Source organism: Micrasema longulum, unplaced genomic scaffold (genome assembly GCF_059751315.1).
Source record: "Micrasema longulum isolate JH-2025_06_02 unplaced genomic scaffold, ASM5975131v1 h1tg000509l, whole genome shotgun sequence".
Classification (NCBI taxonomy): domain Eukaryota; kingdom Metazoa; phylum Arthropoda; class Insecta; order Trichoptera; family Brachycentridae; genus Micrasema; species Micrasema longulum.
In genome coordinates, this window is record NW_028277706.1 from 1 (window position 1) to 16094 (window position 16094).

General features: G+C 32.1%; 1 protein-coding gene across 1 annotated transcript in view; it reads right to left on the bottom strand.

Moving 5' to 3' along the window:
• Window positions 1–4150: 4150 nt before the first annotated feature.
• The window catches only part of fat-spondin (extracellular matrix protein f-spondin), a 34058-nt gene continuing 22114 nt past the window's right edge, over window positions 4151–16094 (bottom strand). The window contains exons 10-12 of the mRNA XM_088227532.1: window positions 15481–15729; window positions 14573–14743; window positions 4151–4700 (exon numbers count right to left, since the gene is read on the bottom strand). Coding sequence (XP_088083658.1) covers window positions 4486–4700; window positions 14573–14743; window positions 15481–15729 — 635 coding nt within the window. The 3' untranslated portion in view covers window positions 4151–4485. The remainder of the gene's footprint in view (window positions 4701–14572; window positions 14744–15480; window positions 15730–16094) is intronic.

Consider the following 16094-nt stretch of genomic DNA (forward strand, 5'->3'; position numbering starts at 1 on the left):
TATATGATCCAAAATAAACGGGAATTTTTTATTTGAAATGCGCGCGTCACACCAATCGGTATTATTTTTTGTAGCCACGTTAACAGCACTGTTTTTGACAATCTGTCAAAGTTTGACGGCGATCGGATGCTCAGTATTCTGTCAGCGTCTGTTTGAGTGAGTCGAAAAATTGCTGTGTGGTGATTTTTTCAATGGATAAAAAATTGGCACAACGAGCGTGCCTCAGATTTTGTGTTGCTAATGAAATTTCGTGTGCTGAATTATTGAAAATGTTAAATAAAGCCTTTGGAGAATCATGTATGTCGGAAACAGGGGCATACGAATGGTATAAGAGGTTTAAAAAGGTTTTTGAATGCTTAGATGATGATAAACATACTGGACGTCCAGCAATGTCAAGCACAGAAGAAAACATGAAATTGACAAAGCAAATCATGTTGAAAATTCGATGTATACCAATCCGAGAGCTTGTTGTGTTACTGAGCATCTCATCATTGATATGTTTTGGGTATGAAACGCGTCAAAATTTTACACCACGATAAAACGCCATCTCATCAATTTTTGGCCAAATCTAATTGACTAATCCCACCAGTCAAGCACCGTATTCTCCAGACCAGGCCCCGGGAAATAATTTTAAAAAAATTGAAAATTCAAATTTTGGTTTTTTTTGCCAAATTCCCGTTTATTTTTTGTCATAAGGTACTTGTATATTTAAAATAAAATAAAAATATTGTTAAAATGTATTAAATTTTCATTCCGCCTATTCTGTGGCATGGATCTAAAGGGGTCAATGTCAATTTGACTATTTTACATACACATACAATACTATGTTGTGATGTTTTTTTTATTGATATTAGTTATCAAATATATCAAACAGTTTAACGCCACAAAATGAGTGAAAAATTACTGTCCTGTAATATTTCGATTTACGACATTGGCCCTTTAAGATCCAAGCCACACTTTTGAAGAAATTTAAAGGTAAATATGAATTTTACAATAAATTAAACCCAAAAATGAAAATTATCTAGAAAATAAATGTTTTAGTGATTGTGGATCCACTAGATTTAAAACATGTTTTGTTATGATGTTAACTGACTACAAAATTACATTTATTTTTAATACGAAATATTTATGTGCATGTTACTTTTTTGTACAATGAGATCATAAAAAGATCTATTGAAATGGAAACCTAACACTCCAAAACGTGCTCATAGACCAGTTTTTAGAATAACAAACATCCCATATTATAAATAGACCCGTTACTCCTATACTAGTAGTTACATCTAAAATATAGCAAATATTCGCTGCCCTCAAGAATAAAAAAAATTAGAAATAGCATATCGTCGACAGCAACCTATCACCGCTAGGGCTTCCAGTTTCGATACAAATTTGAGTCTCGAGGCTAAGATGAGACTAGGAGACCAAGTCTAGAAATTTCAAAATTTTTTGAGACTTTGAGACTATTCGATATTAATGATAATTCGTATAAAAAAATAGTGCATGCAATTACATAATAGCATATTTTTAATAAAACGTTTTATTAAAATAAATACAAAACATACCAACCAACTATCCGTATATCACCAAACATATATCGCAATTGCCTAGCTAAAATATACTACATAACGGAAAAATCTTCTTAAATAGACAACTAGTTTAGGGTGAAGTCGCCTAGCAACCAGTGGCCGTCATGCTCCAGAGAGAGAGAAGAGAAAATATGTGCAGCTTTCGCATAAATGTTACCTGCGCTAGCACTGAGATTGTAAATTTCTACTTTAATTTTAATTATTATATTATATAATGTGATATTGCCATCGCTATATTTTTTAATTAGTATGTAAATTACGTGCTAGCAACGCGTTCTTTACCCCTTAGAGTGCGTTTAGAATCGTACTGCGGGTCTCGAAATTCCGATACTAGCATCTCGAGAGTCTCGATATTTAAAATGTCCCGAGACTCAAATGGAAAAAAAGTAAAATTTACCTAAATGTTAAAAAAAAACATTATTTTACTGAACATTGGTATTGATTGATTCCTTTTTCTAATGAAAAGCAATCATGTTTTTCTGTTACTCGTATATTTGTTTTTTTTCGTGATTTTCCTCGTAATAAACAAAAGAGATTCTGATTTTGGATAACCCACGCCGAGAATCACAATGGATTTGTATTTGATCGGATTATTATAATGCATAATTAAATTGTTATTTTTCCTTGAAAATAATGACTAGGAGTGGAAATACCTAGTTTCTGTTTATAATATCTATAAAAAGAAGTGATGCATAAAAAAAATATTAGAATTGCTGAATGATGAAATAACGGTTGCATCACAGGTCATTTTTTCATCTCATTCTATACCAATATTTGCTGTTCTTACCAAAATACCGACAGATACTCCGAATAATATTAATTTTAACCCCTCTGTACCAGAGCTACTTTAGCCAGAAAAAAAACGGTTACAAAATTTATTGTTTTTTAAAAATATTTTTACAAAAATTCAAAAAACATTTTACAAAAAAAATGTACTTCAGGAACGACATTGGGACTCAGGGACTTAAAATAAAAGGGACAGAGTATAAAAGGCATATATTACTGTTTTATAAAACGGTAAATTACATAAAAAATTAATAATAAAATAAGATTTTTTTTATAAATTATACATGTAGGCTGCCTCCGTGGTGTAGTGGTCAATACGTTTAACTTACACACAAAAGGTTCCGGGTTCGATTCCCGGTGAGAACACAAAAAAAGTGATTTTTCTCAAGCCTGGGTGTTCTGTGATGTAATTCACCGCTGTAATTGGGACTCCGGCCGGTTGTGGTGAAAAATTAATAAATAAAAATAAATATAGGCTCAAAAATAAATAAATAAAAATATATTAAAAAACAAAAAAATTTGATTTTTATAAATTATAAAATGATAAAGAAAATAGTCGTTATAAAACACAAACAATGTCAGAACAAGCGTTTTCAACGGACATAAATATTGTATTGTTTCGTAAGCGTTCGAGGCTTTACTGACATAATGCATTAAGTCATTGAACAAGTTCTGAGATAATCGCATTTAAAGCTTTTTCATTCTTTCAACGCATTATTTCTCCCACACTTTTCTTTTATTTTAATTTTTATAGCCTTGAAAGATTAACCTTTATTCTAGGTATATCATAAAATTTTATATCAATATTTAGCACTCATATTTAAAAGTAAGCTGCTTTAAACCTTTAAACTGCATTTCTTTAATATGTTTGTATTTTATTAGTTTATCTATTTTATTTATTTTTTTAATACTTAGCTTCTACAGCTTTGTTTTTTTTTATTTTAACCGACCAAACTTCTAAACACAGTTATATATTTTATTTCTTTATATTGTATTTTTTAAATGTTATGTTGTTTATTCACTCATCTTTTTATTTTTATTTTTATTTTTACACCAACTGTGCTTCTTAACACTGTTCCTATCTTTTATTTCTCAATATTGTATTTTTTAAAATTTGTGTTGTTTATATACTCATCTTCTTTTTTTTAGACCAACTTTACTTGTAAACACGGTTCTATCTTTTATTGCTTATATTGAATTTTTTAAATTTTATATTGTTTATATACTCATGTTTATAATTTCTATGTATGTAAAAGCCTTATGGGCGTGAAAATTAATAATAAATATATAAAGATTGTTATCTTAATGCATTATGTCAGTATAGCCTCGATATCTTTGCAAAAATGGGACAGGCAGGCTAATAAAATAACGAGATATGGTTTTTCTTCGTGTGCCTGAGAAATGACGCTGCTATTTCTTTATAGTTGTAGGCTGTAAAATAGAAACGCATTTGTGAAAGCACGAATTCGAATCTCGGATTGAATTATTTATAATCATTTCTATGTATGAGTTATGGTTCCGTGGTGTCGTCGCGGATTTACGGATCGGAGGTCAAAGGTTCGAACCTCGTTTTACCTTGATCGGGTTTTCATTTTCCGGCACGTTTTTTATTGGAAAACTGGCTTCAGAATTGGAACATTTTGGTAAATTTTAAGAAGGCTAATATTTGTAATTTATCGCAGCTTGAAGATAACACGAAAAGGGAATAGAGAAGTCTAGGCATTGACAGAGCTTAAGACCCGTCATTATTTATTTTTTTATTTCACAAAACTATACTTATCTTTTTTTTTCTTCTATATAAACGTTGGCGGTATTAAGTGACCACTTTACATACTGCGTAGCATTTACTATTTTGCCAATGATATGATTCTGCCACATTTCCTCAACTCTTCCTTCTGTTGACTTTCGTGAAATAAAAGAGCTGAAACCTGTAAATGCCTAGACTTCCCTACTCAAAAATATTTGCCTTCTCTGTTGGAATAAATATCAATCTTAATAACTCCCCAGCGAATGGAATCCAGCATTGTCTACAAACATTTTAGCACACTCAAAATATTGCTTATATTTGTTTAAATCACTATAAGAAAGAAAAATATTTATCTTTGACCCAAACCTGTTAGTATTTCTTGACAAAGTTTTGTTTATTTATATTATTAAGTATCATTGTTTTGATTACCTTGATCATCCTGACCCTCTCGGAGTAGCCCGGGCCGCAGGAGACGCTGCAAGGGCTCCAGTCCCCCCACTCCGTGACCATGCAATCCACGGGGGCGGAGCGCACTGAAGGGGCCTCCAGCCGGGGCACGGCGCCTCCCGACCCCAGCATGGCGTCTGTCCGAAGATAATAATTTGATCATTTATCTGATTATTTTATTTTGTGTTATAATTAAATTTACCTAAAAAAAAAAAATTAGGTCGACCTGATTCGGAACACGATCTTCCTTTGTTAAAGTACTTATTTTTTTCATTTTGATTTGGCAATTTTCAACAAAATAAATAAAAAAGTTTAACCCTAACGGTACTGACGTACGAACAACAAGTTAGTACATCAAAATTCATTACAAATATATTTTAATGATAATGTTACTAATAATATACAACAAATAAAGTATGCATAACATTACGCAATACTACTTGAAAAAGTGCTTTCGTAGCATAAATAAAATAGTTAAATTTTTTTTTCTCGCTATCCTTTTTCATTTTCATATTCAATGAAGCGATACAATATAATAATTATGACGATCATCAAATAATGATACTAAGAGATAAACATAAACAAGGAAAAGCCACCATTTTATTTTGGGATTTCTGTAATTGGTTAAGTCCTTCTTATTTCATTGATATATTTGTATATAATAGATGCAGCACTACGCACGTCCTGTGTTCCATCCAACTGAGGTTCCGGAACTTATCTTGGTGGGAAATAGTGTTTTACGTGCATTGGTCAGCAAATGTGAAGCAGCGCAAAAGAGCATACAGCTTTGAATTCACAGTAAACTAGGCAGTCTTTTTTACTCTACTACTCATTTTGCACGGTAATGTTGGTACAGCATGATGCGACAATGCTAATTTTTGGAACATAATTTGAACCCATCGTTCTACGAAGCATCATATCTATTTCATTATACCTCAAAGTTTAGAAGTTGTTCCTTGCGAAATTTCAAAACACCAGCTGATTAAAACATGAATGTGAAAACAATACAAAATATACATAATTATATACAGTGGAAATCCATCAATAACATGGTAAAAATAAAAATATAATGATGTAATTACATTTTTATATTTGTAGGAGCCGATCGTAATTGGAAATGTGAAGTTTTAGTTTATGCCTATGAGAATATGTTCTTAGGATGGAGCTATGTTTAGTTTTTATCGAATTTTACTGTGCAAGAAAATAGTATACTTCATCATGTAAAACATACATATTTGATTGAAGATCATAAGAGTGTTATAATTTAAATTGCGTAAGTACGACGTTACAAAGGTCAGGAGAAATTCACAAGAAAACACGTCTCACACCATGTATATACATACATATACATATTATATAACGAATAAAACGGTTTTCCCAGCTAACAAGTTTATAAAATAAAACGGAGTTTTTCAAGATTTTCCATGCCATATTGTTTCACAATTATGTCCAAAGATGTCTCTGCGTACTGAAAAATATTGCGCTCATACATAAAAGAAAACGTATAATATGCTATTTTCATTTTGTTTATTGTTTTAATTCACCTTACCCGCTTTATCCTTTTTTTTATTTTTGTTCGTTTGAGTGACATTTAATAGTAAAGAAATGGGTGCGAAATACCAAAGTCCGAGTTGCAGTTTGAAGTTTAGGATCAAGAAATTATAATTTTCATAATAATGGTAAATTTTGACTCTAGTACAGTATTTGTTTAGCTGCTCCAGTAAAAAGAATGGTTAACATATTTATTTATGTTACATATTCATTTAAATTAAGAATATAAACAAAAACTACAATACACCTTCATATATATCTATGACTTGGGTTTTTATTTTTGTATTAAATTATTTAGAATAGATATTAATTTATTTTTTTATTTATATCCCTACAGAGATGAGGTAGAATTTTTTTCAAATTCAGGATTATGGATATTCGAGCGTTTGCAGGGCTTATGACCTGTCATTGGCTGGGTTAAGTGGCCACTATAAATAAAAATATATACCTACTCCCCCTTGGGAGAAAATCCAGATTTGTGTGTGTACAAGTACACGTACCAAAAATAATGTTGTAGATATTAAATATTTGACTATTTTTTTGAATTAGTCGAGGCTACATAAATGATTGGAAAAATTAAGTCACTGAATAAATTAAATAACAATAAACGAATGGTTGATAGTTCAAATAAACGTACTTTTTACCTAATATTATGCTCATACATAAATGGGTAAACATAAACACAAATCGTCGTGATAATAAAACAATGACGGATATGCAAAAACGCGACGTTGACTTATTTTTATATTTGATATTGAAAATCTTTTATAAAATTTATCTTTTATTATAAGTTTTAAAAAAATGTATCAAATAATATATTTTGGTACTTATCGAGTTACGACAAAGTGTAAAAAAAACCGCTCTCATGTAAATTTGAAGATAATTACATGCGTAGTTTTTCTCGATCATGACGAAATAGTGATCAACTGTGTATTATAAATTAAAGCTTTAACACAATAAAACTGCTAATGCAGAACAAATAAAACGATTATAAATTATTGTACCACGCGAATTTAGGAACTTATGATAAAAATCAACATTATTTTCATCTGAATTGGGTCATTAAAATAATAATAAGATATTATTATCGTGATAAGTGATAATCATTTACTTATGATAAATACCTTTGACTGGTGAATAATATGAATGTATGTATTTATATTTAAAATGTACATAATATTATAATAATGTACCTAAGAATATTGAATTGCGTGCGTTATTGTAGGTGCGATTACGTACACATAACTAAATTCCAAAAATTAATGTAAATGGCGTTTTCCTCGTTTCATGATGTCGTTTGCATTGGTGATAAAAGAAAAATCATATTTTATTATTTATTGTTTTAATATAAATTAGAAAAACATCAGCCATTTCAAAAAAAAAAAACACAAAAATAATTGGTACTCCTTTTAGGTCAATTACATTATAAACAATAAATTCACCAACATTTTTTACAAACTAAAAAATGAATAAAAGATAATGCTTTTATCGAGTAAAAAATGATAACTTGGGATATTGTGAACGGCATATAAAAAAATAAATAAAACTGATTACAGTTTTGTTATTAAGTAAAAATATAAATAAAAAAAATATAAGCTATTGAGTAAAAATATAACTTGTAGTGTCTCCCCAGTCCGCCCCCAGAGCAGAGCTTTGCAATGTAGGAAGTTAAGGTTTGTTAGGGGAAGTTAAGGTTTGTTTGGGGAGGAAATATTATGAAGGTACACTAATGCAGTTTTGTTTACTTTATAATATCAATATTGGTCATTATTGCGCTGTCGGCATCTATGGGCGATGGAATATAGAATTATAACTTGAATATTCATAAAATTTTAAGTAGTATTATACATCGTAGACTATGGACTGATTAACTACGAAATGTAAAATGTACCATTATTACGTCTGTACATCCATGCACCTTCATAAAAAGAATCAAATTGTAAAATAATATTTAGTTCGATTGTAGTCCAAAATATTGTGAAATTCAAAACCAAATATGTTTCGATGCATTCGTTTAGACAATAAGGAAGTTCAGTGCTACGGGAAATCAGATATAAAAAATATTTTCTTACACGCGGTAAAAATTAGAGCATTTAATTTTACGGCGGAGTTTCTCTAAAATGTATGACAAAATGATTTTAATAAAGATGAACTACTTCTTATGACGTCGGAAGATCTTCTAAATCAACCGTGTCGTGAAAGATTTCCGGTTTCCTGGAAGCTCACCAATCAGGACAACTCTCCAAAGAGAATCAGTAATATCACGCGCGGAGCAATTAAAAAAATACATCACTTTAAAAAATCATAGAGATGATAATACGATACATAAAAATGTGTTTAGCTTAGTTTGATAGTCGATTAACAAATAAAACAAAACCACTGAACTTCCTCATTTATCTGACTATGATAGGATACACGTGTCACGTTCTGTGCAGCTGCAATAAATTGATTATAATGTTTGCATTTATATTTTAATGGTAAATAAATACCACACTGTAACTGTCACGTTACTATAATATTATTACTCTCGTGTTATTACAAAATTAGACAAGTATTTTTAGCTCGATGTCAACCCTTAGCGAAAAATTCCAAAAAAGGAAATCGAGTGGAGAAAAGTCCGCCTCGTAGTGTAGTGGTCGGTTCGCGTACCATTTGAGGTCCTTCGATTGTTCCCAAACTGGCATCTGAAGCATAAGAGTGATCATCTTACCTTCATGAAACATATTATCATGTCACTCTGCATTTAACATTCCAATGCAGCATCAGGTGCTGATAGAGAGACGATGATGATAATGATAATGCGTTTTATATGTAGGTACCTTTTCTTTTACACTAAAATATTTCGGTCCCCAGGACTGGCGCCTGCAGCGTAAGACTGCTCATCTTACCTTGATGTATAATTCTTTTTATCAAGATACGCTGCGATTGGTGTACCAATGCAGTGCTCTATGGTGCGGAAAGAGAATGATGATAATGCTTTTTGTTTTTGAAATTTATTTTCGAAGAATTTAGATGAACGCAAATTATAAGCAAATTTCCTCTCAAAATATTCATTAAAAATTTTCATTTAGGTAACATTTAACGCTTAATAGGAAGAAAGCCGGTCTGATTTTTCTTCTTACAAACGTATTCCCGTATTTTCTCCCTAGATTATGGCACTAAAGCTGTGTTTTTTGCACTCTATAGATTTTTACCGTGCGTGTCTCTATTGTTACTTTTTTTGAAAAATTGTTTCCATCCAAAAACTACGGTATTTATATATGAAAAATAATTTTAAAAAACAGGCGTTGTACCGACATAGAAAATTTTCATTCTGATACTCTTTCTAAAAAAACTAATTTGTTCAGTTTTGGGTTGCGGAAAACGGAACAGCGAAACATCAATTTGGCAGTTTTAGTTTATCAAAATCAGGCCGACAGCGACGCGCAGTCGTCTTTTCTGCAGAGTACCTATCCGATATATCCTACCGCAATATCTTTAAACGTGATTTAATTTCGAAATATACCGTTCGCATTTTAAATTTAGTCTCAGATTTAGTTTATCTAGTTTTGAAGATGACATTAGCCACTAAAACAATTAATCAAAGGCAATATATATATTTTTTAAATTACGCATTATTCAAAATTTTCTTTAGCGACAATCCTTGAGATATCTTTTAGAGAGATTATTTTTTTGCGAGTTAAATGACATGATATTTATGTACGTGAATATTTTTATTTACCGTATTTTTCGGACGATAAGACGCACTTTTTTTACTCTGAAAATTCAACTGAAAATTAGGGTGCATCTTATGGTCGATGCGTCTTATCGTCCACAAAACACAATATATCTGTTTTTTTTTCTCATAGCTGGAATAAAAAATATCTAATTATATAAAACATTTGAACTGATTTGCGTATCCATAAATTATAGAGTATATACACGGTTTTTCAGGGCCGGACCGCGAAATTTCAGAAGAACATTCCTCATGATAAGCTTAAAAACACCTTATATTTTTTTTCCAAAAAGTCATTAAAAAAAAAAATGTAATCTGAAAATGTACAGCAGTCCTTCCACAAACCCCTACCCCTACCCCTCTCTTACCCAGCCACTTGCCTTGTCCGCGTCTGGTGCGTATCTTTTCGTTGGTCAAATACGTTTTAATCGCTTTTTTTGTAGGGGTTTGCGGAAGAAATTCTAGTCCGATAAATTTAAGATTTACTCCATTTTGAGATCATAAAAAGTTTTTTTTTAAAATTATTTTTTGGAAAAAAATTATTAGGATTTTTTAAAAAGCTTACCATGAGGATTGTTCCTTTGAAGTTTCGCGGTCTGGTCCTGAAAAACCGTGTATATTATGTCTCCTCATTTTACGTCATGGCGAGGTATTAATAAACGGCCAAAAACAAACAACAATACTGCTTTTCAAATATTACTTTTGTCATCAACCTGTCAACTTAAATAAGGTAAGTACACCTGAACAAAGGAAGGGAAATAATGGCTCATAATCAATGTAAAGTTCGTAGGTAGCTCTTATTAAAATACAACAATAACGCTGCAAAGAACTATCAGTGATTATTTGATGAGGAAATAGATTGGACGAGGCGGTTAAACCACGAAAGGTGTTACCATGGAATGTTTTACCACAACAAGTAAAAAATAACATTTTCTTTTATTACGAAAGGATATAGAAATTCGATTAGGTAATACCTTTTATATAAATGTATTATATTACCTGTAAACAAACGTGATTATTTCTGTTCCGTATTCAGTTAATTGAATTTAAAAATAACGCTATTTACAAACTATTCGGGTAGCACAGTATTTGCTGCAAACAGGTTCTTGGTTTTCAGAAAGCGTAAAAATATAAACATTTCTCATTCTTTCGAAAATTTCACAGTTGTTATCATTGAATAGATAATGTAAAAAGAAAAAATGCCGAAACGCCAACACCAAAGTCAAAGCATTGAGTGTTTTTTTCTATTGAATATGGGCCCCTACAACATTGTTTGAATGATAGAGCTTATTTTGAAACTGCTTTAATGTGTATTTTATGACGACGTTTTCTATCAAATTGGATCGTACACAATATTAAATATAAAATATTAACGTTTAAAATATTTCCTTACAGAATCGACGAGACTTCCAAATCACTCAGAAACGAGTAGAGGGTGTGTATTTTTTTTAAATAGCGCCTTTTTTCAAATCCAAACACATATTTTTGGGCCAAACATTAATTAATAGTAAAGATCAAGTCAACGAATTCGAAAAAAGTGGAAAATATGAATTAACATATATTTGTCCTGGTTTATACATAGGACAAAGCGGGAGAGCAATTAAAAATAGTCTGAAAGAACATTTAGATTCACATAGATAAAATAACAATATATCAAACTACGCATTGCATGGAAATGAATTAAAACATAACTTTGACGAATCAAAACACTTTAAAATTTTACACGTAGAACAAAAAGATCCAAAGTTAGATAGATTAGAAGTTTTAGAAATAAATAGAACAAAAAATAAAAGGGATAGATTTTTAATAAATCAGCAGACATCATTTTTATTTTCCATTACATTTATCCTAACATAAAATATAATTGCGTTCTATTATGTAGGTACCTCCCAGAATAACTAATTGCTAGATAGTTGAACATCTTTAAACATTCAGCATTAGTCAATAAAAGTATTATACAAAAGTGTGAGTTTTTTAACGTCAGAATGAGATTTGGTTGTGCAATTGATTTTTTATTGAAAAAAAAACGTACTTGCATAAAGTGAATAAGCGACGTAATAATACTTATTGGCAACTATTTGTTAAACTGATTTTAAAAAAGTGTGGGTAATTGAAAACAGAAACGTGGATGCCGAAATAAAACATTTTAAAAAAATACTTGGTAAATCAAAACTCGTTTTTAAATTCAATCAAATTTAGGCGTAGTACAAATACACATACATGCTGAACGTGATGTCATTTTTAAATGCGACATTTTGCGATCGTATCAATTAGAGTATTTATAAGGCTCAATATTCCTCAATCATAGATTTATTAAGTTCAATTTGCGCAACACTATTTTCTATGGAGCAATGTCAAACTCATTCAAAGAGGCAAATAGAAACAGCATATCGTAATAATTTATCCAATAAAAAAGCATTCCATCTCATTATTTGACTGACTCTTGTTCTTCATCCTTTATATAAACCGCGCGTTTTCAAGCAAAACTTATTCATTATAATTACTTACTCGAATCCGCATAGTTATTAATATTCTAATGTTATGGAGAAATCTTATTTTGAGATTCGTTTTAAATTTATTTGTTTATTATAATTTAACTTATTTGACTTTTTTCCAGCAAGTCAGGATACACATAGAAGTTGAATTGCGAATGAATGGTGTCCGATAAAAAAATCATGAATGCAGAGGAAAAATAATTGGTTTATCTTACTTAATTAATTCCAAACTCATTAATTATATGAATGTATGACCGTTAATAATTATTAACCTTACCCTCACTATGCAAATTTAAAGTAAAAGGATTAAAAAAAGGAAAGTAGCCGCTTATAGCGCTTTCAAAATGCCGCATGGTCATTTAATACGAAGCGATGGATAAAATTACATAGGGTGGATTAATAATTTTTGTATAATAATTATTTTATGTTGGCAAACCCACTAACCAGTACACCATGAGGTAGAATAATCTCCACATAATTTCCATTTGTAAGATTTTTACCTGAGAATAGCCGCTGAATAAATTCTAAATAAATACAAAATAATACAATAAATGTCAATCCACCCTAATTTTACCGTGCCGTGTAGATTTAGACGATACGAATTATTTTTGGACTCGTACATAAATATCACACAACATGTAAGATATATATCGCCAGCCTCATGAAGTAATGGTCAGCGCGTTTGCCTACCATGCGAGAGGTCTCGGGTTCGATTTCCGTCACGGTTGACACAAAATATTTATTTTTACACTGCAATATTTCATAATCATCGGACTGGCACCTGAAGGGTGGTGTCGTACTTCGTAGTCGATCTCGTAGTATTCCCCCACCATTATCGAGATCCCAGCTTCGATTCCTGGCAGGGTCGACGTGAAATATTTATATTTTTATTTTTATTTGGGAAAAAAACAACAGTTTTTACATAAAGTGTATACAGAAAATAAAAATATATATAAACGAAAATTGTGAAAACAGTCAATATAAATTTTGTGTCGGGAAAATGTCGGGAATTGAACCTGAAACCTCTTGCATGCTGGTCAATCGCGATGACTATTAGACCGCGAGGCAAATCGGCCGTATATTATAAGCTAAAGTCTGTTCGTTATCACAAGAATTTCCAAAAAAACAAACCAGCTGCGTGATATCCGACGGAGAATAGCCTATTTCACACACATCATATTAATCTAAACGACACGGTAAAATTTTAGTAGATTGACATTTATTAGATTCGTTTGTAACTATTTAATTATTATTATGTTTAATTCTATTTTGTTTATTAAAAAAAACAACATCAATACAGAAAAAAAAAAATACAACATTATAAGAAAAACAATAATTGACAATATTATAAAACTCTGTAGTTAATGATTTTAATAAAAATATCAATAAAACCGCTTTGGTAAATATATATGTATATTTAAATATATTTTTTTTATCTTAAAAAAAAGAAATATTGGCGTTCTTATAATTTACCCAAATAATTCAATTTTAGTGTCAATTTTCAACGAGCTGTAAATGACTCTTTTTGAAAATGGAAATCAAGTTAGGGTCGGTTCGAAACTCGTACGTCTGATCCGTGAGTCCGCAACATTAGCCACGGGAACACAACCCGATTCAAATAATGTAGTAAAACCTAACAAAAGATATTTTAATGATAATTTTATGAGTACTCTCAGGTAAAAATCCAGCAAAAAGAAATCATCTGGAGATGAGTCGGTCTCATGGTGTACTGGTTATTGCGTTTGCCAGGCATTAAATAAATAAATAGTTAATGATTATGATAGAATTAAAAATAAACTTATAAATGAAACTACATGGTTTAGTTTTACTTTTTATTATTTTGACCAACGAGCGCTTTCGCCTAAGTAGGCTTTGTCTTGAAGATGCCTACTTAGGCGAAAGCGCTCGTTGGTCAAAATAATAAAAAGTAAAACCAAACCAAAAAGTTTCATTGATAAGTTTATTTATAAATTTATCATAATCATTAACAATGGAGTTTTATAAAGAAATATCAACAAAAAACATCAATATTAAATAAATCATTGTAAAAAAATAAATATCGGTCCAACGAATTGTATTTTATCATGCCTTATAGATTTTTGCAATGGTGTGAAATGGGCCAATCATGCGATATCGCGCAGTGCGCCCGTGGTTTGCACGTGCACAGCGGTCCAGTCTCCGTGAATGTTCATTAGTTGAATTACTACTTACAGGGGTAGGTAGGTAGATGTGATGGGCGGGTAGTTACCTCTGACGACGGAACAGGTGTTGGAGCAGTCGTCCTCCGTGAGGAAGTTGTTCCTGTTGCCTTTACAGCCGTAGTAGGTGAAGGGCACGCACATGAGCTTCATGGGGTGGAAGGCCCAGCGCTGGTACGATCCCCGACACGGTCCGGGGTCGGCCTCCTGCATGCACACCTCTGGGACCACAATACTTATTAAAGCATATATCATCGTATATTGCATTCAAGACAACATTATCGGGTAAATATGACAAATCAACGCAGCGTTTCAGGGCCAGATTGCGAGATTATTGTATTTTGGATGTGTTTAAATCTTTGTAAACAAATTATGGATTTTTTCAAAAAGGAATAACCCACTAAGCCTGCCTAGAGGCTTGTCGGCAGAAGGGAAGGAGAGTGTGTAGAATTAAGCTATAAAAAATACACTACAACACCCAGACCAATGAGAAGTTCAGTGGTTTAAAAAAAAAATATATTTGTTAATAGACTACGAAACTAAACAAAAAAATATGTTACGTATTATCATCGCTATGATTTTTTTAAATTTCAAAATTACTACGCCCGTGACGTCTCTAGTTGTCGTCGGTAAGTTGTCCTGACTGGTAAGCTTCCCGGAAACCGGAAATCTATCACAACATATAACAACGCTATAGTTGAGTGGTTGATTTGCAAGAACTCTTTATTTAGTTCAAATTAATTCATTTTTATTCATGTTTTCATACGTTTTCGAGAAATTTTGCCATACAATTAAATGCTCTTAATTTTTACCGCGTGTTTAATATATTTTTCATGTCCAATTTCCGTAGCTCTGAACGTCTTCATTGAAAAAAAATATTTCTTGGATTGGCGGACATCGAACCCGCGATACCAATAGTCAGTTGCGTTGGTTCATTTTCTTTCGATTAGTGTGTTACCTTTGGCCGTGGCCATGTCCAGGGTGCAGTCGGGCCTCTCAGAGCAGGGGGCCCTCTGGGTCATGTCCACGCGCGAGGCGCAGGCCTCGGCCGCCGCGGGGTCCGCCAGGCTGAGGCGCATGCGCACGCGCGCCCCCCGGCCACACGACACACTGCACACACTCCAGTCGCTCCACGACGTCACGGGACACTGCGGGTCCGGCTCGTCCTCCTCCCCGCACGGGTCAGCCATGCACTTCTGCTTATCCACTGTAATGAGGAATGCGCGCTATATAATAATTTATTTTAATGAAAAAAAAATCGCATTAACCCTTCATGGGATACCTAGAACAAAGTGAAGCAAAGGTACATTAATATAGCGAACATCAATCATCTATTACATGAAGATAAAGTAATCAGCCTCGCGCTTCAGATACGAGTCCAGAAACATAAAATATTGCAGTGTAAAACCATCCAACCAACCTTCCTAGTAGTTGAACCAGTGACCTAGGCCAACGCGCCAACCACCAAACTACGAGACGGACTTATCTTCACTAGATTTCCTTACTTAGGATTTTTACCTGAGACCTGAGAGCAGTCATCGAGTCGAAAGCACTAGTCCAAGATCCCAGTTC